Genomic DNA, 24816 nt, shown 5'->3' with positions numbered 1-24816 from the left:
TTGCACCGGCCTGGAGCACGGAAGTCGGGACCGGATGCTCCCCGGGCAGCTCCCGGGCTCTCCTGTGCGCCCCCCTCGCCGCCCCCACTGCCGGCCGAGTGCACGGGCTGCTGTTGGCCGCGGGAGCAGCTGGCCCCAAGGGCCGCCTGGCAGAGGGAGGGCCCCAGGAGGATTTTGTGCCCCCGGTGGGTGCCCGGGCAGGGCTCAGGTTTCCTTTGGGCCTTTTAATCCCAGAGAACCTGGAAGCCAAGGGGTACCTGGCCCAGCCTCTGACCTCGCGCGGCGGGTCTGCGTGGCTTCCTCCCTCGCCCGCATTCCCACCCCGGCCGGCTCTGTCCCGCTGTCCCTGTGTGCCAGCCGGCCTGCTCGCAGGGTCCCCAAGGGCCTTCCTCCCCCGGCCACGAGCCTCTGCCCTTGTCCCCGCGGCTACCCGCCGCCTCCGGGACTCGCGCACCGCGCACGCCGCCCGCTCCCCTTCCTCTTTCCAGAGCCCCTTTTCCCGAGACGGAACCGAGAGCTTGCGGCCGGGACCCGCAGGGAGTGCAGGGCGCCCTAGACCTGGGAGTGGGGCCGTCGCGGGGTCGGCGCGGCCTGGGCCTCCGGGGTCCGCGGCCAGGCGCCCGGACGGCATGTGACCAGGCCCCCGGGCCGGCCCGGCGCCCGCCGCCTGCGTGCAGGGGGCCCTCCCGGCCGCCAGGGGTCGCGCTGCAGGCGCCGGGCGGGCGCGGCGGGGTCACGGCCGGGGTGGGGGTGTGGGGGGGCCGCGGGGAAAGCGGGGCGCGCGGACGAGCCCGGCGCGGCGCCCCCGCCGCCTGTCCCTCCGCCCGCCGCCCGGCGGGGAGCGCGCTGAGCCGGGCGCCATGTCCGGGGCCGGGTAGCCCGCCGCCCGCCGCCCGCCGCCCGCCTCCGAGCCGCCCGCCCGCGGGCCGGGGGCCGGGGAGCCGCGGGCCGGCAGGTAGGGCCGGGCGGGGGGCGGGGGGCGGGGAGGGGGTGCGGGCGGGGCGGCGGGCGGGGCGGCGGGCGGCGCAGCTGGTTCCGCTTCCTCCGCCGCGGGGAAGTGAAAGCGCGGGGAGCCGCCGGGCAGGGGCGGGCGCGCAGGTGTGCGGCGGGCGGAGGGCGCCCCCGGCCCGCCTCCCCCCTCCCCCGCCCGGTCCGCGGCTCTCGGGCCGGGACCCGCCGCGGGTGGCCGCCCTGGGCGGGGGGGGGCTGCGGGGGGGGGGGGAGGCGGAGGGCGGCTGCGGGCCGGCCCGGCGGTCCCCCCGCCGCACGCCCCGGGGCCGACTTCCGCCCGCGCAGCTTCCCCTCGCGGGTTTCGGGAAGTGCCCTCCCTTCCCCTCCCGAGCGCCCCGTGCCTCCGGCCCTGCGCTGCAGCCTCCCGCCGAGCTGCTCCCCAGCTCGGCGCCCCCGGGCTCTGGGGACGCCCCGGGGCCCCCGCTCTCGGGTTGGGCCATGGCGGCAGGTGAGGACCCAGTTCGCGGAGGCCCGCGGGGCGCCCGGCTCTCTCCCTGCGCCCCGCGAACGAGGGCGGATGGCGGGACTGCGTCCCGCGGCGGCTCCGACCTAACTTCAGGATCCTGGAGGTGGGAGGGCGCTGGGCTTCTCGTCGGGTTAGCGGACAGGGGAGGAGCAAGGACACTTGAGTCTGCGGAAAAGACACGAAAACTTGGGTCTTGTGGGCCTTCCTGGAACCCCGTGGGGTCCTCCTGAAAACCCAGAGGTGCGCTCTTTAAGAACCTTAGCTGGACCGAGAGGTTCTGATGATGTCATCAGTAGAGTGGGAAGGTCAGAAACCCTTCAAACAGACGGCCAGGTTGGCATGATGTCACTGCGGGCCATTACAGGAGTGAGGCCGGGTGGCCCTTTAAAGGGATTAGGGGAGCCGTGTGGGGTCAGAGCCCACGGCGGCTGTGGGCGTTGCAGCGGCGCTGGGCTTGCCTGGGGGAGTGGGCCGGTGCCACCCAGAGGGAGGGTCCTGGCCTCCTTAATTGCCTGGTGACGTCACAGGCGGGAGAGCTCAGGGTTGGCCGACCACCACTGACCCTGCCCTCCCCTTGGAAGGACTGAGGAGAGGAGGGAGCAGAGGGTGGCCCCTTGGTCGCCTCCCTTGCTTCTTCACATCTCCTCCCCCGCTGTTCCAGGTGCAGTGAGTGAGGGGGGGGCCATGGCGGAGGAGCGGCCCCCCCGGCTGGTGGATTACTTCGTGGTAGCTGGGCTTGCAGGGAACGGAGCACCCATCCCGGAGGAGACCTGTGTCCCCGAACCTAGTGGGCCCCTGCGCGCTCCCCGGCCGGCCGATCCCATCACGGACGTGGCAGTCATTGCCAGGGCGCTGGGCGAGGAGGTCCCACAGGGCTACACCTGCATCCAGGCCTCGGCCGGGGGCCACCCCTTGGAACTCAGTGCTGGCCTCCTGGGGGGAACTCAGCCCGCCATCTGCTACCGCAGGGGCCGTGACAAGCCCCCCCTCATTGAGCTGGGGTGCGTGTCCCTCCTGTGCGGGCACCAGGGGAGGCGGGGGCAGGCAGGGGCTGGGGTGCGGTCAGGAACAGAGCAGGCCGGAGACTGGTGAGGTGGACTCACCAGGTCCGTACACGGAGATGGGCCGTGGACCAGTGTGGCCGCTGGCTAGCTGTGGGGTCCGGGCCGGGTCTTGAGCCCCCCTGGAGAAGGGAAGGAGCACCGCCCCATAGGGTGGTCGAGGAGTGGGACTTGGCTCGGAGTCTGTAAGTGGAGGCTTTTCCCCTGGGCGTTTAGGAATGAGTGGGAGAGCCACGGAAGGCTGCAGAGGGGGTTACTGACCGAGAAGCAGGGCCGAGTGCAGGATAGGACGCACAGGGTTCTGGAGGGCAGAGCCCTGCAGGAAGTGGGCCCTGGTGCCCAGTTTGATAGGGCCGAGGGTGCAAGGCTGGTGGGTAGGACTAGTTGGGCAGATCTGGCAGGACTGGGGTCTTTCTCCACTGCCCTGAGACCTTGACGTCTATGCCTGCTCTCTGTGTCCAGGGTCCTGTATGAAGGGAAGGAACGACCCAAGCCTGGCTTCCAGGTGCTGGACACGACCCCCTACAGCCACTCAGCCAACCTGGCCCCTCCCGGCCCTGGACACCCCCGCACCTACCTCACTTGCCGCCGGGCAGCAGAGGGGGCGGGGCTCCATGCCCTGGGCATCACTGACCTCTGCCTGGTGCTGCCCAGCAAGGGCGAGGGCACGCCTCATACTTACTGCCGACTGGCCCGCAACCTCAACCCTGGCATGGTGAGCAGGGCCCCGGGGCTGGGAGCGGAGGCCTGCACGGTGCTGGCATGGGGGTTGGGCACGGGGCACAGAGGGCACCCTGCCACTGGGGCCTCTGATGCCCAGGGTGGGCCCAGAGGAGTGACTCTAGCCTTGGGAGACCAGGATTGCTGGGAGGTTTTTCCTTGAAGATTTTATTTATTTATTGGGGCAGGGAGATGCGAGAGAAGGGAGGAACAGAGGAAGAGGGGGAGAATTTCCAGCAGGCTCCATGCCCCTCCCGGAGCCCGACATGGGGCTCGATATCATGACCCTGAGATCAGGACCTGAGCTGAAGCCAAGAGTTGGATGCTCGGCCGGCTGAGGCACCCAGATGCCCCAGGATTGTCGGGAGTTTTAAAGACAAGAGGCCCCTGCAATGTAGGTGGACCCAGTCAATTAAGCGTCTGACTCGATCTCAGGGTCGTGAGTTCCAGCCCTGCATTTTTGGGTTCTACGGTGGGCATGGAGCCTACTTAAAAAATTTTTAACTTTTAAATAAAATTGAAAAGACGACAAAGGAATGGTAGAGGAGATGACGCCCAGAAATCTTTGTCCGCTGTGTGTCTGTCTCTTGTCATTTCTGGGACAGTGGGGCCCGGCGGTGTACCTGTGCTACAAAGTGGGCCTGGCCAAGGCCAACACGCTGGTCTACGAGGCAGGTGAGTGGCCCCTGTGCCCCTCCAAGCCCTTGGTCCTTAATGTCCCCCTCTCCTGCTGCCTCTTGGCTGGTACCCTCAGTGTGCCCAGAACCCACTTCCCCGTTGCCACTGGGCCCTTCTCTGGCGTCCCCGAATCCCTGCCGAGTCTGATCGACCCTCCTCCTTTCGGTCCGTCCCCACACCCCTCTGCTGGGGGCGCAGAGCTGCTGGGTCGCTACCCAGAGGAGGACAACGAGGCGTTCCCACTGCCCAAGTCCGTGCCCGTCTTCTGCCTGCCCATGGGAGCCACTGTTGAGTGCTGGCCTGCCCAGACCAAGTACCCCGTGCCCGTCTTCTCCACCTTCGTGCTCACGGGCGCGGCGGGTGACAAGGTGGGTGTGCCGAGTGCGCTGAGGGGTCCCGGCCCTGCCGAGCCCGCCTCACCGATTCTCTTCCCCACCCCCCCCACCCCCATCCCCAGGTGTACGGCGCCGCCCTGCAGTTCTACGAGGCCTTCCCGAGGGCCCGGCTGTCGGAGAGGCAGGCGCGGGCCCTGGGCCTGCTGAGTGCCGTGGAGCGGGGCCGGCCGCTGCGGGGCCGGGCGGTGCGCAGCCGCCGGGCCATCGCCGTGCTGTCCCGCTGGCCGGCCTTCCCTGCCTTCCGCGCCTTCCTCACCTTCCTCTACCGCTACTCTGTCTCCGGCCCCCACCGCCTGCCCCTGGAAGCGTGAGCACAGCTGCCTGGCTGCTGGGAAGGGGGCGAGAGGGAGGGCTGGCGAGCCCCGGGCCGGTGGGAGAGGGTGGTGGGAGCTCCGGCCGGGTGTGCGTAGCACAGACAGGGTTGTGGGGTTCGTGCAGGGGGGCGGGGAGGCCCGAAATCAGGAGGGACTGTGCTCCGAGCTCGGGGTATGAGTTCTCGTGGCCGAAGCACGGGGAGGCCAGGGAGAGAGAACGGGGGAGCCTGCCTCTGACCCGCAGCCGTCTCTTCCCCAGGCACATCTCTCATTTCATTCACAACGTGCCCTTCCCTTCCCCGCAGAGACCCCGCATCCTGGTGCAGGTGGGAGCCTAGGCCGGGCAGGCAGGGTGGTGGCGGCGAGGGGAGGGAGGTGCGGCCTCCTCCTTCCTACCTGCTGCTCCTCTGCCTCCCAGATGTCTCCGTATGACAACCTGCTGCTCTGCCAGCCGGTGTCCTCACCCCTGCCCCTCAGGTATGTGCCCCGGGGGAGGGTGCTATGATGACCAAGGACCCTGTAGGCGCCAGGCCAGGCCCCAGTGGCCTCTGCGCCCGGTGTCTGGGGAGGGGTCTCCAGGGCCCGTGGTGACCCCCTGCTGCCCCCCCCTCCCGCAGCCGAGCTTCCTGCAGCTGCTGCAGAGCCTGGGCCCCGGGGGAGGGTGCTATGATGACCAAGGACCCGGTAGGCGCCAGGCCAGGCCCCAGTGGCCTCTGCGCCCGGTGTCTGGGGAGGGGTCTCCAGGGCCCGTGGTGACCCCCTGCTGCCCCCCCCCCCCCCCCCCCCCCGCAGCGGCGCGAGCTTCCTGCAGCTGCTGCAGAGCCTGGGTCCCGAGGGGGCTGTCACGCTGCTGCTGGCCGTGCTCACAGAGCACAAGCTGCTGGTCCATTCCCTGCGGCCAGACCTGCTCACCAGCGTCTGCGAGGCCCTGGTCTCCGTGAGCGCCAGCCCCTCCCTCCTCGGGAGCCTCCCACCTGCGAGACACCCCAGCCACTCCTGACCCGACTGGACTTCCTCTCGCTTCCTCGGGGGCGTGGGTGGGGGTGTCCCTGGGCCTCCTCCCTGGGCACGGGCTCCGGACAGCAGGCGTGGCGGGCAGTTCTCCGATCCCCCCGCCCAGCCCGCCCCCCCTCCCCCGCCCAGCCCCCGCTCACCGGTGCTCCCTCCCTCCCTGGTGCCCAGATGACCTTCCCGCTGCACTGGCAGTGCCCCTACATCCCGCTGTGCCCACTGGCACTGGCAGACGTGCTGAGCGCCCCCGTGCCCTTCATCGTGGGGATCCACTCCAGCTACTTCGACCTGCATGACCCACCTGCTGACGTCATCTGCGTCGATCTTGACACCAACGCGCTCTTCCAGTAAGAGCGCTGGGCCTCCCTCGGGGCTGGTGGGAGCCGCGCCACGTGCGCGCAGAACCTTCCGCGAGCCCGGGGGAGGCTGGCGAGCTGCCCCCAGCCCCTTCTGCTCTCTGCGGATCTCCCAGGACCGAGGAGAAGAAGCCCCTGTCCCCTCGGACCCTGCCCCGCAGGCCTTACAAGGTTCTGCTGGCCGCCCTGACAAGCCTGTACCAGCAGCTGGACCAGAGTGAGAACCCTGGGCTAGGGTGGGGACCGGAAACCGGCACTGACCTTGAGCCCCCAGATGGGGAGGCCTGGGGAGAGCTAGACCTTCCCTGAGGAGCTTAGCGGTATCGGGGTTTCCACGGGAGCGCTGTGTGCGCAGGGGCGGAGGGCGAGCGGGTCACTGGGGCGGCTTGAAACGTTCCGCACGGGAGATGCTGCGGTCCGTGCCCGCCGAGGGGTGCCGGAGCCGGCCCTGACCCCCGCTGCCCCGGTCCCCAGCATACACTGGGCCTGAGGAGGAGGCGTCCTTGGAGTTCCTGCTGACGGACTACGAGGCGGTATGCGGGCGCCGGGCGCGGCTGGAGCGCGAGGTCCAGGGAGCCTTCCTCCGCTTCATGGCCTGTCTGCTCAAGGGCTACCGGGACTTCCTGCGCCCGCTCACCCGGGCGCCCTCCGAGGGGGCTCGGGATGTCGACAACCTCTTCTTCCTGCAGGGTAGGGAGGCCTGTCTCTGCGAGGGCAGCTGGCAGGGGAGGGGTGCTGGGCCCCGGGAAACGGGTGCGATGGGCAGCGTTAGAGGCACCGGCCGCTTGCTCGCTTCTGGGCTTGGAGTCGGGGCGCTGAGATACACCAGCACCGGCCTGCCCTCTGGGGGCCCAGGGCTTGGGTGCGGTGCCCCTGGGGCCAAGCTGTCCCTGGGGACCTGACCTCAGGGACCCCGGTCTGAGGCCCTGGGTGCAGACAGACAGGACGTTGGGCCCCGCAGGCGTCCTGCCTGAGGAGCCCAAGAGAGGCCTTGGGGGAAGGAGCCTGCTGACCCCCACGACCCTCCCCCCCAGGCTTCCTCCGCTCCCGGGAGCGCTCCAGCCACAAGCTGTATTGCCAGCTGCTGCGCACACAGATGTTCTCGCAGTTCATCGAGGAGTGCTCCTTCGGCTCCGCGCGGCACGCTGCCCTCGAGTTCTTCGACTCTTGCGTCGACAAGGTACTGGGCGCCGTCCGCCCTGCGTGCTCCCTGCTGCTGCTGCTCCGAGCACTGGACCCCTGGCCCGCGCTGGGGTGCCCCCCGCCGCAGTTACACGGTGCACGCTGCTGGCTTCGCAGACACACCGGCCACCCGTGCCCGCCGCCCGCGGTATCTCGGGGGCCTCGGGGGCGCCCGGGCCCACGTGCCCCTTCCCCGTCACAGTGCTGCCGGGCGATGCCGTCTCCTGGACAGCTGGGAGTGGCGCCCACGGTGCCTGCCGTCCTGACGCTCAGCCTCACCATCCTGCCGCAGGTCCACCCGGAGCAGGAGAAGCCTGAGCTGACGCCCTTGGTGGAGCTGGAGGAGCGGTCAGGGAGTGAGCTCACGGTCTTTATCACACCCCCTGAGGAGCCTCCCGCGCCTGAGGGCGGCGAACCCCCCCCACAGTACTGGTGAGGGCCTCTTGCTCCCGGCCCCTGCGGCCGCCCTCGCCTTGGCGGTCCCTGCTATTGCCTCTTTCCGCCCCCGCAGCTACGACGGGTTCCCAGAGCTGCGGCCTGAGCTGTTCGAGTCCCCGCGGGAGCAGCCCGGGGCGCTGCCCGTGCCCGGCCCAGCCCGTAGCGCACCCAGCAGCCCTGCCCCTCGCCGGACCAAACAGGTGACCAGGACGTGGGCCCCGCACAGGCCCCTGATTTGGGCCGTTTCTTCAGCTGTGAGGCAGACTCAGGGAGGCTGCGCTACCGTTAGCAGGTTTCAGCGCGCCTGGCCCGTGAAACGCTGGCGGCCGGCCCTGCCGTTGTGGCCGGCCCTGCCGTCGTGGCCGCCACCTTCGTCTCCCAGGCTCCGGAGGCCGGGGCCCCGTCCACGCTTGAGGGCTCGGCGTCTCTGCCTGGGGCCCCGGGACCGAGCCCCGGGTGCAGCGTCCATCCTGCCCCCCTCGGAGCCCAGGCCCTGCCTCGGGGGAGGGGGCCGCGTCTCCCCCACCGTTCTGAGACCCGCCTTGGCCTGGCACGGTCCTTACCGGGTGTGCCCTGCGCCGTCCAGGAGATGAAGGTGGCGCAGCGGACGGCGCAGAGGGCGGCAGCGGTGCCGGAGCTGTGGGCCCGGTGCCTGCTGGGGCACTGCTACGGGCTGTGGTTCCTGTGTCTGCCGGCCTTTGTGCGCTCGGCGCCCTCCCGCGTGCAGGCCCTGCACACGGCCTACCACGTGCTGCGCCAGATGGAGAGCCGCAAGGTGGTGCTGCCCGACGAGGTGGGGGCCTGTGCGCCTGGGGCCCGGGAGGGAGGCAGGGGGAGCGGGCCCGGTGAGGTCTGTGGGGACCCAGGGAGGCTGAGACCCGGGGGCTGGGGGGGGCGGGGGGGGGGAGGCTGAGACCCGGGGACTGGCGGGGGGGCAGGGGGGGAGGCTGAGACCTGGGGACTGGCGGGGGGGGCGGCTGAGACCCGGGGGCTGGCGGGGGGGTGGGGCGGGAGGTGCTGAGCCCGGGGCGGGGGGCAGGGGAGCGGCCTCACCTCCGGCCCCGCGCAGGTGTGCTACCGGGTGCTGCTGCAGCTCTGCTCTCACTACGGGCAGCCCGTGCTGTCCGTGCGGGTCATGCTGGAGATGAGGCGGGCGGGTGTCGTGCCCAACACCATCACCTACGGCTACTACAACAAGGTTCGGGGTCTGCTCGGGGCGGGGCAGTCAGTGCCAGGGGTGGTACGGGGAGGGTGCTGCTCCCTGACGCCCCACCCCCACCCCGCCCCAGACCGGGCCGTGACCGCTGTCCGCCCCTGTACCGGGCACGTCCCTTCCTGCGGGCAGCTCCCTCACTCGCCTGGGCCCCCACCAGGAGCGCGGCCCCCTCCCCACGGTAGTCCTGGCGTGAGCCAGCGGTCCCTGCGCCTCCCACGTTTGCTCTCTGTTCATCTTTCCTGCAGGCCGCCCCCGGCCCCTGCATCTCTTGGGGGGCGGTGAGGTTGCAGAGAGCGGCTGGCTGGTCCGGGGCTCCACAGGGAGGCAATGAGGGACTCAGGGCATGGGACACAGGCACAGCAACGTTTCCTGTGCTCGGGTCCTTAACCACAAAACTGAGCTGGTTTTTACATGGTGAAACTCGTCGACGTCCAGAAAAGCGAAAAGGTTTTTCCAAAGCCATATACTGCCTAAGTAGCAGAGTCTGGATACGAAGCTGGATCCACACAGCTTCTGGTTTCCTCCAGATCTCGCCCAGGTGGCCGCTGCCACCTGCCTCGTGTGGGCTTGCTCCTGGCCGAGCCTTCGGCAGGATGTTTGCAGGGGAAGGTGGCCCCTGGGTGCCAGGCGCCCCTGGAGCAGGCAGCGGCCATCCGGCTGTGGTCCGGGCGTGAAGTGGGCCATCTTGATGGGCACTGTGCTTGGCAGGCCGTGCTGGAAAGCAAGTGGCTGTCGGGTACACCGGGTGGGCGCCTGCGCTGGGCCAAGCTCCGGAACGTGGTCCTGGGGGCTGCTCAGTTCCGCCAGCCCTTGAGGGAACGGCGGCGGCGGCGGCAGGAGCAGGAGCAGGAGGCGGCCGCACGAGAGGCGGGCAGCGGCCGGACAGGTGGGTACGGGACTGGGCTGGGGGCCGAGCAGCCAGGCTCCGGCGGGGAGAGGTGCAGAGAGCCGGGGGCTGACCCTGTGGTTGGCATCGGGTGTCCTGGGAATGGGGATGCCGCAATTGGCTGGGAACAAAGGAGAGGATGTTCTGCCTGGGGGGAGCCCTCCAACCCCAGACCCACGCAAGGAGCCCTTTTCTGGGCTGGGGCTGGGCTTCTCCCTGGCTGTCTTCAGCCGAGGCCCGGTCCTCCGCAGAGCCCTGCCTGGAACGGCCCTCCCCCACCCGCCCACTTCAGCGCCAGACCACCTGGGCCGGTCGAAGCTTCCGGGACCTGGCTTCCCCCGCGGGGCGCCTGGTGAAAAGCGGCAGTCTGGGCAGTGCCCGCGGGGCGCAGCCCACCGTGGAGGCCGGCGTGGCCCACAGTGAGTGTCTGCCGGAGCCGCCCCCACAGCTGGCTTCGCTTACCGCGGGGCAGGGAGAAGGGGAGAGCGGAGCCAGGCTGTGAGGTGACCGGGGTGGGGGGGTGCTGTGGACGCTGGGGTGCCTCGCCCGGGTTGCTGTCTTTCCTGCGGGCGAGGGCTGTGCTTCCCTGGCTCCCGGACGATGGGCGAGGCTCTGTCTTCTCTGACTTGTGTCTGCCCCGCAGTGATAGAGGCCTTGGGGGTGCTGGAGCCCCGGGGCTCCCCTGTCCCCTGGCGCGACGGGAGCCTCTCGGACCTGAGCCTGACCGGCGAGGAGCCGGCCCCTGGAGGCAGCCCAGAGGACTCGGGCTCAGCTCTGAGCGCCCAGTCGGCAGAAGCCCTGGAAGGGCTGAGCGGGCGGGCGCCCAAGGCTGGTGGGCGTCAGGAGGAGACCAGCACCCCGCGACGAGGGCTGGGCGCCCGCCTACAGCAGCTGCTCACCCCTTCCCGCCGCTCCCCTGCCTCTCGGAATGCGCCCCCTGAGCTGCCCCCTGAGCTGCCGCCTCCGGCCCGCCGCAGCCCGATGGACAGCCTCCTGCGCCCCCGGGAGCGGCCTGGCTCCACAGCGTCCGAGGTAGCCTGCGAGGGGCAGGGCCAGAGACCTGGAGACAGAGCCTGGGCGGGGGCGGGGCGCCAACTGAGTGCCCCTCTCCTGCCGTGGCAGAGCTCGGCCTCTCTGGGCAGCGAGTGGGACCTCTCCGAGTCTTCCGTCAGCAGCCTGGGCCTGCGTCGGTCCTCGGAGCGCCTCAGCGACACCCCTGGGTCCTCGCAGCCGCCTTCCCTGGAAGTGAGGAGAGCCCCTGCCGCACAGATGGGCGCACAGCCCCGTGCAGGCTCCCCCACCTTCCCTCTGGTGCGGCAGAGGCTGGGGCAGGTGGACAGAGCCTGGGCTCCTGAGCCTGGGGCGGGGGCTCTTCTCGCCCGCAGATCCTGCTTTCCAGCTGCTCCTTGTGCCGCGCCTGTGACTCGCTGGTGTACGACGAGGAGATCATGGCTGGCTGGGCGCCCGACGACTCCAACCTCAACACAGTGTGCCCCTTCTGTGCCTGCCCCTTTGTGCCCCTGCTCAGCGTCCAGACCCTTGACTCCCGACCCAGGTGCCCAAAGCGGGGGGAAGTATTATGGGCGGGACTTGGAGGCAGGAGTTCTGGGGCTGACCCCCCCGCTGACCCCCGTCATCCCCCTGCAGCGCCCCCAGCCCCAAGCCTGTCCCTACTGGTGCCAGTAGCAGCAAAGATGCTCCCGTCCCTGGGGGCCCAGGCCCCGTGCTCAGTGACCGCAGGCTCTGCCTTGCCCTGGATGAGCCCCAGCTGTGCAACGGGCACACAGGGGTAAGGGCTGGGCCAGAGGAGAATGGTGGGGGTCCACGCCTGTTGCCCGGCGGTGGTGGGGTGCGATGGGCATCGAGGGTATGGGGCATCTTGGGAGCTGCGGCCTGTGGTGGCTCAGTGGGAAGCAGGGTTCTGGGGATGGGACCGTCCTCCCTCTTTGTGCCCAACAGGCTGCCTCCCGGCGGGTCGATGGGGGTGCCTGGGCGTACCTGAGTCCCCTGGTGCTGCGTAAGGAACTGGAGTCGCTGGTGGAAAATGAGGGCAGTGAGGTTCTGGCCTTGCCTGAGCTGCCTGCTGCCCACCCCATCATCTTCTGGAACCTTCTGTGGTATTTCCAGCGGCTGCGTCTGCCCAGTATTCTGCCATGCCTGGTGCTGGCCTCCTGTGATGGCCCCCCACCCTCGCAGGTCAGTGCCCTCCCGTGGCCCCTGCTGGTGCTTGCTGGGTGTTGTGCGCCTCGCCTCTGGGTCTGTCCCTCAGGCCCTGCAGAGCGAGTTACAGGCCTGGGCTGACCCCTGGCCTTTTCACTTCACAACCGAGCCTCCATTTTCTCATCTGTAGAACAGCCTAAGTGCCCAGGCTCATTCGATGCCCATGTAGTGCCTGGTTCCTACCTGGTGACTCCCTGATGGTGGCATCATTCTGCCAACATCTACTGAGCACCTTTTAGGCTCCGGGCAGCTTTTAGGGACGAGGGACGCAGCAGTTCCAGGACCAAGTGTGTGCCTTGGAGAGCTCGCACTCCCCTGGGGGCCCGAGGGCTCCTCTCCCTCTTCCTTTTGGCTCTAGCCTGCAGCGTCCCTCGCCAGCCCTCTGCCAGCCCTCTGCCAGCCCTCTGCCAGCTGTCCCCTGAGCCCGCCCCATGTCTCCGCCCCTGCAGGCCCCGCCTCCCTGGTTGACGCCTGACCCCACGGCTGTGCAGGTGCGGCTGCTGTGGGACATCCTGACCCCGGATCCCAGCAGCTGCCCCCCTCTCTACGTGCTCTGGAGGGTCCACAGTGAGTCTGGCGTCCAGCCTAGGCTGGGAAGGGGTGGGTGATGCCCACAGGGCGCAGTGATCTGGCCACCTCCCTTTCCCTCACCCAGGCCAGATCCCGCAGCGGGTGGTGTGGCCGGGCCCCATCCCTGCAGCCCTTGGCCTGGAGCTGCTGGAGGCCGTGTTGCGCCATGTGGGTCTCAACGAGGTGCATAAGGCAGTGGGGCTCCTGCTGGAGACTTTAGGGCCACCTCCCAGTGGTCTGCACTTGCAGAGGTACGCTGCTCCCATCCGGGGGGTCCCTGCCCTGTCCCCGGCTCCGTACCCCCTTTCTGTCACTCGTACCCTCTGCCTCCACTCCAGGGGCATCTACCGTGAGATCTTATTCCTGACAATGGCTGCTCTGGGCAAGGACCACGTGGACATCGGTGAGGGAGCAGGCAGGGGGCTGAGGAGTTTACAAGTATCGGGCGCCCGGTGTTGGGGGGTTGGAATTGTAATCCGTTGCCCTGCCTGCTTCCACGCTCTTTCCTAGGGGCCTTCGACAAGAAGTATAAGTCCGCCTTTAACAAGCTGGCCGGCAGCATGGGCAAGGAGGAGCTGAGGCAGCGACGGGCACAGATGCCCACCCCCAAGGCCATTGATTGTCGCAAGTGTTTTGGAGCACCTCTGGAATGCTAGGGACCCTTAAGCTCTCCTCTCCAGCCTGGGGAGGGGAGGGAGAACGGATTCTGGAGATGCCCTGCTTTCCTACTCCTTTCGTGGAGGAGTTGGGAACGGGCCGGGAAGCAGGCCCCGCTGTAGGCTCCGAATGTGGGCAGCAGGAAGAGGGACCCGCTGTCCGCAGCAGTCAGTCCCCATCTCCAGCCTGCCCAGTTTGCTCATGCTGATGCTGTACGAGGCCTGGCGGGAGTTGGCACAGCTGTTTCTCCCCAGGTTACGCCGGGGACTCTGCTCCAGGGTACCCACCGATCTGCACTGCCCTGGTCGTTGTCTGAGTTTTTGTTTTAAAAAACAACTGGAAAGGTACAGAGCTATTGAGCCTTTGCCCTGAATGAGGGAGGGATGTCATTCTCCGCCAGTGAGTCGTTCCTCCTCGGAACTGCTGAAGTAGCCCAAAGCTCTCCGTCAGGTCTTCCTACCTTAGTGTTCGTGTTTTCAGTTATTTATTCTGGAACCACGGCCCCTTGCTTATGAGGTTCCTAGGGATGATGAAAAAGAAGGGAAACGGGGCACCATGGCTCAGTGGTTTGTAAAGTCAGGAGGGAGCTAGGGGAGCCCCATACTCTGCTCAGGAAGGGCCGGGGCCGCCCAGTCCTGACCCTTCCCATCTCCTCCGCTGTGGGGAATGCCTCACCCGCCCAGGGCCCTGGCTACGCAGTAAGGATTGTTCCTTGCGAAGTTTTGTTGGATGTAAATAGAGTAAAAGCTGCTTCTGTCTTTTTCCTTCTGCCTCCTGTTCCCTGAGTCTGGGATAATGGCAGGGGATGCTGCTCTCTTTCCCCGGGCGGCACGTCCTTTCCACCTTCCCATTCCCTGCAGCCTCGGGCATGCCCTGCTTTCCTGCACCGGGGCAGGTGCTGGCCCTGTGGGGCTTGGGGCACTCTCGGAGCAGGAGAGGCTGAGTCCGGTGCTGCCTATGGCGGTGCCAGTCTGTGTGGCGCTTCCGGCCCTCCCACACAATCACCCCCTTGTCCCTCATTTGTACCCCACACAAAGGCTCCGTTCTCTGGGGGCCTTGAGCTCATCCCTGCCTTCTTCCCTCTCCCCCAGCTTTTGCCTCTCGGCTTCTCTAGTACGCCACAGAGCGGACAGCCCTCTCCTAGTAGTTGGTGTTGGCGACTCTCTGGCATCCTGGGACCCCTGGCAGCCGTCCTAGGCTCCCCCGTTGCTCTGGCTTCTTGCAGGCCCCTTCCAGCCAGGCTCCTGGCCTGGGACAGATCAGGAAGACGGGGCAAGGGCTGAGGAGCTCGCGGAATGTGCAACAGGGAGACAGGCCCACCCACAACTCTCCCTCTCCTGTGTGATGAAATAGACACAGGAAAGAACCCCTAACAGAACTGCAAAACCAGTCACCACAGGGAATTAGCCAACAAGACGCCTGCCCTGGGGAAGGCAGGCGGGAGTGTCTGTGGGGGGAATAACTTACGCGAGGCTTCAGTGCAAATTCCCAGGGGTGGAGAGTGTAGCACTTCTGAATTTGGGCAACTTCAGGCCACAGGACCGACCCTTCCCCCATCCTGTGCTGTGTATGAGATGCTTTTCCTCCAAAAAGAGCTGCACAGGAGGGAAGCTGGGCCTTGGGAAGTACCTTCTATCCTGCCTGGGACTAGGAGGCGCCTTCTTCAGAGGGGAAGTCCTCCTATCAGCCCACGTTCTGATCAGACCTTGCTCCCTAAAACCAGCCTCTCCCCATCTCTGCAAGGGAGCAGTCATCCTGCCCCCTGCAACCTCACAAGTATTGTCGAGGGCGGTGTGCCCAGCAGAGTGCTGAACTGCCTGGAGTTCTAGAGATTTAGGGCTCAGTCCCTACTTTGACAGAGCACACAATCTTAATGGCCTGAAGGCCCTTTGACTCCGGTGAACGTGGTAACCGCCTTCGCCTCCGGTGCGCCCTCGCCTTTGGGCCTCCTTGCGGAGCCCTGTGGTCAGATGTGCAGGACTGGAGAGTTCTTGCACCACAAGACTATCTGGAAATTCCGACAGCAAAGTACTCCCCGGGGCACCTGACATCTCTGTGCTGGGGCCCGGGGGGCTGGATGGGGGAGGCCATGCCTCGTCCAGGCCCAGTTTCTCTTCCCAGACTTCAGAGCGCAAACAGGCTTGGTACAACAAAATTTTAATTAAATTTTGTCTCCGCCACTTACTAATTTTATTACATCGCCAAATTACTTAACTCTCGTGCCTCGGTTTTTCCTTGTGTGCAGATTGAGGAGGTGGTTTGTCAAGGTCGACGACACCGTCCACATGGAGCGCCAAGCACTCCCGGTCAGTCTCAGCTTCAGAAAACCGACAGGCAGGTAGTCAGGTCCCGGCCACTTGTCTTCCCTGGAGTTGGATCACGCCAGACTGAACGCTCCCTGCACCATCTGACTTAATTCTGCTGAGAAGTGTGTTCTCAGGCTTCACTAGTGTCTTGGTCAGGCTGGTATCTTCCACCACCGCACTCCCCTTCCTCCGCGCCCTTGAAGGATGGCTCGGCAGACGCCAGAGAAGGCGCCCGAGTGATAAGGGGCAAAGCAGCAGGTTAGGGAAAGAGGGCAGCGGTTTTCCCTCACCATCACTGCTATACCCCCGGCTCCCGGAGGGCCGCCTGATTGCACGACGGGCCCTCCGTCTTGTGGCTCAAATAACTGAGTCGGGGAAAGCGTTAAAACGAGAAATGGTTTTCAGTGTAGTGCAAGGCGGGTCCAAGCAGGACAGCGTACCGTGCCCGCGGAGTGCTGGCTGTGTCCTGCGCACTGCCCCGCACAGTTTGAACGCACTCCTGCGAAACCTCACTGCGCTCTGAGCTGGACTCCGCCGCAGAAAGGGAGAGCGGGGCACAGAGCAGCGGCTGAGTCCCTTGCACCCGCATCCTGGAACCGCTAAGACGGAGCGCCAAGCTCCCAGGCCAGGCCGGTGACTGTGCGGGGCGAGACGAGGCTTCCGCCCACGGAGGCGACACTGGGCGGCCCCTGTCTTCAGGTGGCCCCCTCCGCCCGCGGCACTGCCCGGCCCCGCTCGACTTCGCGACTGGCACGCCGCGGTGCTCCGGGAGCCCGAGCTCTCGGGGTTCAAAGCCCCGCTTTCTCCCTGACGCGCTGTCGACCTTTGCGAGTTACTCCACGTCCCGGAGCCGCTTCTTGAGCTCGGGGTTCCGGCCGCGGCGGGGACTGAGCGTGGGGACCTCCGGGCGCGTCGCGGGGTCTGCGCCCCGGGTGTGTGGGGGGGAACGGTGCTCCCCGCCGGCCCCTGCCTGCCCCGCCGGCTCTGCGGGGTCGGATCCCGCCGTCACGGCGCCGGCGCTGCGCTCGCCCCGCACGCCGCGCCCCGCCGGCCCCTCGCGGCCCCCGGGCACCGCCGCCGCCCCGGCCGCGGCAGGCGCGCGCGCGGGGCCCCACGCACACCAGGAAGCCGCAGGCCCCGGGCAGGCCACGCCCCGCGCAGACCGCGAGGCCCGAGCGCCCGCGGCCGCTGCCATCGTCGGATTCCGGGATTCGGTCGCGAGGAGCCACCACCCAGCGCGGAGCCCGGCGCCGCTCGCCCGTCTCCATCTTTGGAGTCGGAAGAATGAGAGCGGGCCGAGGGGGGAGCCGGGTTTGGGGATACTGGGGTACGGCGGCTGCCTGGGGACCAAAACGTCTCTAAGGTAAAGTTGCAGCCTGAAGCGATTTTTTGACCCCCGACACTTAATGGGCTGCTGAAGACCCGGATGTGTCTGGGACTGGCCGAGGTACCCATTAACGCGCCCCCGCTAGACCATCCCCCCTCCTCCGCTTAGGATTGGGTACTCCGTACGCTAATCATCACTGCCACAGCCACTCACACTTCAAGGGTGGGGTGTAGTCCCGGCATCCCCTCTTCTATTGGTGTGGCCGAGCAGAGGAGGGCGGGGAGGCCGGCTGGGGTCGCCCAATGGGCGTCGTGGCGTGTGGGGAAGGCGGAGCCGAGGCGCTTGGCAGCTGCCCAATCAGCGTCCTTGTTTGTGTGGTGCCGCCGCCGGTGCAGCCGCCGCCGCCGCCGCCGCCGCCGCCGCTGCCCCCCGTCTGTACCGCAGTGTCTGCTCCGCCCGCCCGCCCTGGTCCGGCCCGCCCCCCTCCCCCACCCCCGCCCCGGTCCCGTCGGCGGGGCCCGGAACCCAGTGTGCCGTCGCCTCCCTTTTTCGACGCCTCCGCCGCCGCCTGAGGAGGCGAGCTCGCCGGGAGTTACCCCGCCACCGCCAGGTGAGGAGCTTTGGCCTAGGCCCGCCTGGCCGCCCGCCCGCCCGCCCGGGGGCGGCGAGCCGCGAGGACCGGGGGAGCGGGGCGGCGGCGGCGGTGGGGGAAGGGAAAGGTGGAGGGCGGGGGAGGGGAAGCGCCCGCGAGCCGACGCCCGCCCGCGCGCCCCCGCCTCGCGTCCCCCTCCCCCGCCCGGCCCCGCGCGCCCCCGCCTCGCGCTCCCCTCACCTCGTCCCCTCCCCCGCCCCGCGCGCGCTCCCCGGCCTTTCCCTTCGGCCTCGCGCGCCCCCGCCTCGCGTCCCTCCGCTCCTTCTGCTCTGACTCTTTCTCCCTCCCGCGCGCCCCGTTTCCCCCGCCATCCCCGCTTCCACTCCCTGCCTCCCGCCCGCCATGCTCCCCTCCGCTCCTCTCTAGCGCCCCCCCAGCTCGCTCCGGCCCCGGGGGTGCCCTCGGGGGGCCGGGGCCGCTCCCCGCGCGCAGTCCGGGCCCGCCGGCCGCCGGGACGCGCGGGGGTCCCTCGGGTGAGGGGAGCGCGGCGGGATTCCCTTTATTTAGGGGACGGGATCGGCCGCGCGGAGCCGGGCCCCTTTATTCCGTCGCGCCGCCGTCGGAGCGGGCACCGCTCTCCGCCCGGGTGGGGCTCCCCTTCCGAGCGACGGCGGGGCCTCGGGGGCGCTCCGGGGGCCGACGGAGCCGGGACTGGCCCTTCGCGGACCGGAGCGGCACTTGGAGGACTTTCTGCCCCTCTGCTCGCTGGGACGCCGAGGAGCGGCGGCTCCTGGGGGTGCCGTTCGCCGGCCCAGGACGGCCCGCCGCCCCCCGGAAAGGCGTGCTCGCCTCTTCGGACTCTTCCCCCGCAGCCGCGCGGCGTTCGCTCGGGGCTGGCGCGGGGGTGGCGGTGGAGGCCCGGCGCGGGGGCCACGTGCCCGCTGGCCGAGCTGGCCTCGGCCTTTTCTCCTGCTGTCAGCCGGGGAGGCCGGCCGCCTCCCGGGAGCGACTTTTCCCGTTTCCGACCCGTGGTTATTTGCGGGGCTTTTGTGTGCTGTCAGAGCTGGGAAAGAGAGCGGTGCCTTCGGGCCAGACTGCGGCAGCTGGAGGGCTCGCGGGTCCCGTTGAAGAGCTGATGCTTTCGGTTTGGGAAACATTTTTATGTATAAAAATGCAGTTTTTGGATAGGTCGTGCGTGCATGGGATGCAAAGTGAAGCCTTCCCTCTCACTGCTCCAGTTGTCGGTTCTCACCATTTACCGGTTTCTCATTGTTTCCTGGCTGCAGCGCGCCTGGATGGTGGACATGAGCAAACTTTTGCTTTTTCTTGGATGCTCTGACCTACACTGCTCGTGGAGGTCTGACTCGTGTTTTTGGTGTCAGAGCGATCGTGACAGGGTATTGTTCTAGAGCAGCATTTCTGTCTGTGCTTGTGGGTAAGGAGGTACTTCCGGACTGTGAAGTTGGTGCCGTGGGGGCCTCCGCGTGTTTGAAAGGAAGGCCCGCATCTGCTGGGAATGGCTGCTTGTTTTGTTTTTTTTTTGTAACTGATCTCTAGTGTGTGTTTGGGGATGGACTGGGTCGAGGATAGTTTTTCCTTGGGCTTTTTAAACAGGTGGGTTGTGTGAATAAGGAGTTAGTAGCCGTGCTGGTTTGGCAGTGCTGCCTTCCGTCCGTAGAGGCATCTAGTGTTTTCAGTCTTGGGTCAGTTGTCATCGTGGTGAGGAGTGGAGCAGATAAATATTAATCAGGAATCGGAAGGCCAGACCTGTAGGCTGAGTGACCCAGTTTGAGAGGAGGCGAGGCTTACGGACTTTTGTCCTGCTTATTCCTCACTCGAAAACACTTTGGATGAAGCGAGAGGAACTCGTAGCTGACGGCAGCATCCATCTTTAGGACACTGCGGTTTGCCTCCTCTGACTGTGATGTCTGCTAACTTCCTGTTTAGGGGCAGGCCGGAAAGGGGCTGCACAGACGCCGCTCCAGTGCTTGGCTAGGAACAGTGTTGACCCGGGTCCCTGTTCAGCTCTTCTCGGCTAGGTTCTGGCTGTGACCTTTCCTACTGTTTCAGTAGAAGGCCACGGGCGTTGGGAGGGAAGACGCACATTTTTTCTGAACCTCATAGTCTTTTTTTTTTTTTAAGATTTTATTTATTTATCTGTTGGAGAACACAGGCAGGCAGAGAGAGAAGCAGGCTGCTGAGCAAGGAGCCCGATGCAGGACTCCATCTCAGGACCCTGGGATCATGACCCGTGCTGAAGGCAGCGGGTCAACCAACTGAGCCACCCTGGCGCCCTGAACCTCACAGTCTTAAAGATATTCAAAACCCTGTGTGCTGCCCCCTTTCTCTTTCTTTTTTGGACAAATGTTTCCAATTCCCCCAACATACACACTTCTTTTTTCTTTTTCTCTCTTTTTTTTCCTTCTCTCCCTGGCTGGTCCTGGCCAGACCTTCAGGTTGGATTTTGGTTACAGAACAGCAGAGTGGGGGTGGGAGGAGGGTGTCAGTGTGTCAATAATAGTATCCTTTTTTGTTGTTGTTGTTTAAGATTAAATTTATTTATTTGTCGGAGAGAGAGCTGGGTGCACAAGCAAGGGGAGAGGCTGGCAGAGGCAGGCAGAGGGAGAGGCTCCCCACTGAGCAGGGAGCCTGATGTGGGACTTGATCCCAGGACCCTGGGATCATGACCCGAACTGAAGGCAGACGCTTAACCGACTGAGCCATTCAGGAGTCTCTCAATAATAGTATCCTGATTTCCATCATGCTGGGACCTCTGGATTCATCCTCACTTTAAGCTAGGATGTTGCTGTAAACAACAAGCCTCTTGCTTCAGTCTACTGTGTTTCTTCCTTCCTTATCTTCCCACCCACCAAGCTGGAGGTGCGTGTATGGGGGAACAGAGTTGTGCTGTCCTGGTTTCTAGACTGGAGTATATTCCATGTCAGACAACCCACTGGGATAAGCACATTAACAAGCCGCCCCTCTGCACTCAGAATACTGTGTCGTTTGATTGATTAAAACAACTGCTGGAGAAAGCATAAGATTTGAGCCTCCACTAGGGTCAAGGAATTTTCTTTCTTAGACCTTTTACAGTATTTAAAGCTGTGTATCGTTACGTATCAAAGCACAATAGCCAGGCATTTTCTGAAGCAGTTTGGAGGGGAGGGGGGAAAAAAGACACACCCAGATTGACTATAAATCTAGCCCTGGTGTAAAGCTGTCCATTTCTTGCTCAGGAAAAGATGTAACCTATCAGACAATGCCACACAAAGTTGCAGTTCCCCTGCTTTGGCTAAGCTTGGGAAAGGATGTATAAGGAAGTTCAGTTTTTGTTGAAAAGGTGTGCGTTTAAGGAGAAACCTTCTGTTAGCTGTATAGTTTGGTTTATCCTCAGTTACCCTGTGACACTTTCTGTCGGTACTGGTTGGGGATCTTGGTGGCTCCTGAGTCCATGGAGCAGAGACTCCTGGACTTGTGTAGTAATGTTGAAGCAAATAGATTGGATTTGAAATGCTCATGTTCCATTTTTCCCCTCTCAGGGATATTTGAAATATTCCTGTGTGGTTTTGAGTTCATTTAGTAGGAAAGGAGTGACCCAGAGTCGTTAAAGAGCTAAAGTTGTCTATGTCTTAGATGGTGTGTCCCTCAAAATCCTCTAATCTTTGTTGTTGCCTTAAATTGCCACGAACTGGCAAAAAGCCATCAGGAGTTTTGGGTTAAAGTACCAAAAGCAACAGATGAATAAGAACACATATTTTGTTACTCCTGAGGTATGAGACTGGTCAAGTCCTAGACCACAAAGTTACAGTAACTGCAGAAACTTCTTTGACAACATACAAACTTTTAGTCAATACTAACTGGTAAAGTATTAACAAAAATGACTATACTTCCACATTCCTGAGCCATTCTTTTTGCTTTTCACATCTGAGAGGTACACGTTTTCTAAGTAATTCAGGTTACCATGACTTGAAGCTGAAAGTCATGGATTAAGCCTCCTGATCAAAGCTTTCTTGGGCTTGTCTCATTTGGGGGGAAGGTGGAATTTTTAATCACCCAAAATATAGGCTGGATTGTCAGTGGGATTTAGATTAGACATCAGAATTAATAAATTCCCATTATAGTTGTGAGGGATTAGAAATCTTAACCAGAGAGTTAGTACCTCTCTTACCTAGAAAATATTTGCGGAGTTAGCTTTTTGAGAGTATTTAAGTTCCGACTTCTGGGGAGGGAGGTTGTAGGGCTAGTAAGTGGCATATTGGGATAGTAGAACACAGGCATAGAGAATTTAGAAATCCCGAGTCAAATCCTAGTTTTGCCATTTTCTAGCTGTATGATTTTGGATAAGCCTTCTAATTTTTCCCCCCATGCTACTTAAGGGTCCTAATTTTAAAATTCCCTTTTTTTTTTTTTCCAGAATAAAAGTCTGTTCTTACAGTGGCCTGTAGGGTTTTGTATGATCTGCGGTTCCCCACCACCTTCTCTGTTGATCATCTTGCTTCCTCTTGCCCACTCCAATCCAGCCAGCCACCTTGACTTGTTTCTTTCTTTTTAGAAGATTTTATTTTTTTATTTGACAGAGAGAGAGATCACAAGTAGGCAAAGAGGCAGGCAGTGAGAGAGGGGGAAGCAGGCTCCCCCTGAGCAGAGAGCCAATTTGGGGCCTGATCCCAGGGCGCTGAGATCATGACCTGAGCCGAAGGCAGAGGCTTTAACCCACTGAGCCACCCGGGCACCCCAACCTTGCCTTGTTTCTTGAATACACCAGTCACACTCTTAGGACCTTTGCACTAGCTATTCCTTCTAGTGGGAAATAGCTTGTTTTTCTCACAGAGATAATACACATGACTAGGTTTCTTCCTTCAAGTCTTGGCTTAAATATGTTACCATTTCAGTGAGATCTCTTAAAATTGTACCTTCAGCGCCCACCTCTCCTGATTTTTCCATGCTCTATTGTCTTTTTTTTACAGTGCTTCTAACTTTATAATGTTTATTTGTTACATTTATTGCTTTTTCAATTTAATTTCAATTAGCAAACATATAGTACAGCGTCAGTTTCAAATGTGGAGTTCAGTCATTTATGAGTTGCATGAGTGGTACCCAGTGCCCATCACACAGTTACCCCATTCCACCCCACCTCTCCTGCGGCTGTCCTCAGTTCCTTTCCTGTAGGTAAGAGTCTCATGGTTTGTCTCCCTCTCTGATTCTTCCCATTCAGTTTCCCCCCCTTCCCCTGATCCTCTCCTCTGTTTCTTGAGTGAAACCATATGATAATTCTTTCTCTGATTGACTTTTATTGCCTTTCTTTAAAAGTTTATTTAAGTAATTTCTACACCCAGCGTGGGGTTCGAACTCATGACCTGAGACCAAGAGCTCCTCCAACTGGTCCAGCCAGGTGCCCCCCCCCTTTTTTACATTTATTGTATTTTGGTTCCCCGCCTGTGATACAGGGTCTACAAAAGCATGGATTTATTTTGGTGTTTTAACGCCTAATACAGGACTTGATACATAGTTAATAATATTTGTTGATCAAATAATAATAACCGTTTTCCTAATCTCATGATTGTTTGTAACAAAAGTGTGAAATGTGATTAGCATAATATGGGATTTTAAAGTGTAGACTTTGAAGTGTCATACAAATAATGAAGATAAAATTATTGCCTTCCCATTGAAATGGTAAATAACACTTGATTGTTCAGAAAAACCCTTCATGTATTCCCATAGATTATCACATTTCTCCTAAACTCCAGCCTCTTGTTTCCAGTTTTCTGCTGGTGCTGGGCATGCCCACTTTCCTCCGTCGGCATCTCACACTCTGTTTTCATCCTGGTGCCCCGTCTGTGATTCCTCGAGTCCCCTAAGCCAGAGGTGGGAGTAGCATCGCCACATTTCTCTTCTCCATCACTTTCTAAATATTTCTCAACCAGTACCTCTGTCTCTGTCTCTCTTTTTTTTTTTTTTTTTAAGATTTTATTTATTTACTTGACAGAGAGAGAGATCACAAGTAGGCAGAGAGGCAGGCAGAGAGAGAGGAGGAAGCAGGCTCCCTGCTGAGCAGAGAGCCCGGGCTGGATCCCAGGACCCTGAGATCATGACCTGAGCCGAAGGCAGCGGCTTAACACACTGAGCCACCCAGGTGCCCCTGTCTCTGTCTCTCTCGCGGTCTCCTGCTTCAGGCCTCAACTCTTATTTGGGAGGTTGCCGGGATCTCTTATAGTTCTCTTTGTTTTTAGTTTTGTTGCCTTTTAAACTCTCAATTCTATTGGCTCAAAATGGTCTGACAGAGATCGGATTATTCTCTTGGCCTTTCTCAATACTTTTGAATAGTTTCCAATCATTTAAAGGTGAAATTTAAACTTTGCCCAATATTCAGGCCCTGTAATCCTGGCCTCTGCCTTTCTGTCTGGCCTTACATTTCTGCCTTACGGATTATTCCTGAAAGTGCTCCTTTCTGGGAAGCCGCCTCCTGATTTTCCCAGAGAGACTTCGCTTTCTTCTTCGATCTCACTCTGTAAATAGTGTCTGTCTCCCCTCAATGGTCTGTAAACATCCTGAAAGATAACCATGTGTTTTTACTGTTGTGTGTCCTGTGCCTGGCATGGTAGTACCTGTCATCTGAAAAGTATTAAAGATACGAATATGAGAAAATGTGTACATTTAGAAGTTACCCCTTTTGTTTTGTTCTGGCACAGAAGAGCAAGGTTGGAGTCCTTGCTCTGCCATTTATCATCTGTGTGACCTTGGCTTAGTCCTTTGAAGCCTTCACACTACAGTTCCCTCATCTTAGAAATGGGGATCAAGAGCTGCTTTATCTCTTTCACTAGATGTCCGTGTCAGTCAAATGAGACTACATATAAAGGTGCTTTATAAACTGTACAGCACTGTACAGTTGCTTTGTGCTAACACAAGCTGAGCTTTCCTCATAACTTCTTTTTTCTTGTTCATGTTGAAATGAGGCCCCCCCTTTTTTTATCGTTGAAGCCGTAAGTACTCTTCAGCAACTTGTGTTCTGTTCATACCATTTTCATCAGTGTGTGACGTACTCCTGTATGTCACCGTAAGCGTGCAGGGTTTAAAGACTTCTCCAGTATCCTAGCGGATAAAAAAGGTTGTAAAATTCTCAGAAGTTGCTCTTCTCAAGGAATGTCTCAGTCATGAATTCTGTCATTTTTTCTCAGATTTTTAAAAAACATTTTACTTATTTGGGAGAGAGCAAGCAAGCACGAGCTGGTAGGGGAGGGAGAGGAGCAGAGGGAGAGGGAGAAGCAGACTCCCCACTGAGCAGGGAGCCCTACATGGGGTTCAGTACCAGGACCCTGAGACCATGACCTGAGCTGAGGGCAGACACTTCACCCACTGAGCCACCCAGGCTCCCCCTCAGATTTTTTTTTTTTCTTTTTTTGGATTGCACTT

At 62.3% G+C, this 24816-nt stretch overlaps 2 protein-coding genes across 10 annotated transcripts in view; both read left to right on the top strand.

Moving 5' to 3' along the window:
- Positions 1-801: 801 nt before the first annotated feature.
- On the top strand, positions 802-13945 carry DENND4B (DENN domain containing 4B). 7 transcript variants are annotated; one of them, XM_045983032.1, is made up of 28 exons: positions 802-955; positions 2139-2478; positions 3001-3253; positions 3864-3933; positions 4135-4304; positions 4394-4638; positions 4905-4971; positions 5064-5122; positions 5438-5582; positions 5828-6003; positions 6129-6229; positions 6487-6702; positions 7047-7192; positions 7487-7626; positions 7706-7832; positions 8219-8425; positions 8702-8830; positions 9557-9734; positions 9986-10153; positions 10378-10766; positions 10857-10979; positions 11120-11289; positions 11382-11523; positions 11694-11930; positions 12404-12521; positions 12610-12775; positions 12863-12927; positions 13035-13945. In XM_045983032.1, the coding sequence occupies exons 2-28, from the start codon at positions 2162-2164 to the stop codon at positions 13178-13180; spliced, it is 4470 nt and encodes a 1489-aa protein (XP_045838988.1). In that variant the 5' UTR covers positions 802-955; positions 2139-2161; the 3' UTR covers positions 13181-13945. The 7 variants fall into 7 exon arrangements, with proteins under 7 accessions (XP_045838988.1, XP_045838983.1, XP_045838985.1 ...); XM_045983027.1 differs by lacking the exon at positions 802-955 and adding an exon at positions 1002-1459; XM_045983029.1 differs by lacking the exon at positions 802-955 and adding an exon at positions 1002-1580.
- Positions 13946-16767: 2822 nt separating this feature from the next.
- GATAD2B (GATA zinc finger domain containing 2B) overlaps positions 16768-24816 on the top strand; it is an 88587-nt gene continuing 80538 nt past the window's right edge. For 2 of the 3 annotated variants that reach the window (XM_045983035.1, XM_045983034.1), the window contains exon 1: positions 16768-16850. The gene's annotated coding sequence lies outside the window, so the exon portion shown is untranslated. Of the gene's footprint in view, positions 16851-17224; positions 17425-24816 lie in introns of those variants that run through there. The other variant, XM_045983036.1, reaches the window with a different exon arrangement.

The sequence above is a fragment of the Meles meles genome, chromosome 17 (assembly GCF_922984935.1).
Source record: "Meles meles chromosome 17, mMelMel3.1 paternal haplotype, whole genome shotgun sequence".
NCBI classification, from domain to species: domain Eukaryota; kingdom Metazoa; phylum Chordata; class Mammalia; order Carnivora; family Mustelidae; genus Meles; species Meles meles.
Note: the sequence above shows the minus strand (reverse complement) of the source record. Positions and strands in the feature narration are given on the sequence as shown.

Coding starts and splice junctions, on each gene's coding strand:
- DENND4B (XM_045983027.1), top strand. Junction 10,154..10,377: donor GGAGGCCGGCGTGGCCCACA/GTGAGTGTCTGC, acceptor TCTGCCCCGCAG/TGATAGAGGCCTTGGGGGTG. Junction 10,980..11,119: donor CGCAGCCGCCTTCCCTGGAA/GTGAGGAGAGCC, acceptor TCTCGCCCGCAG/ATCCTGCTTTCCAGCTGCTC.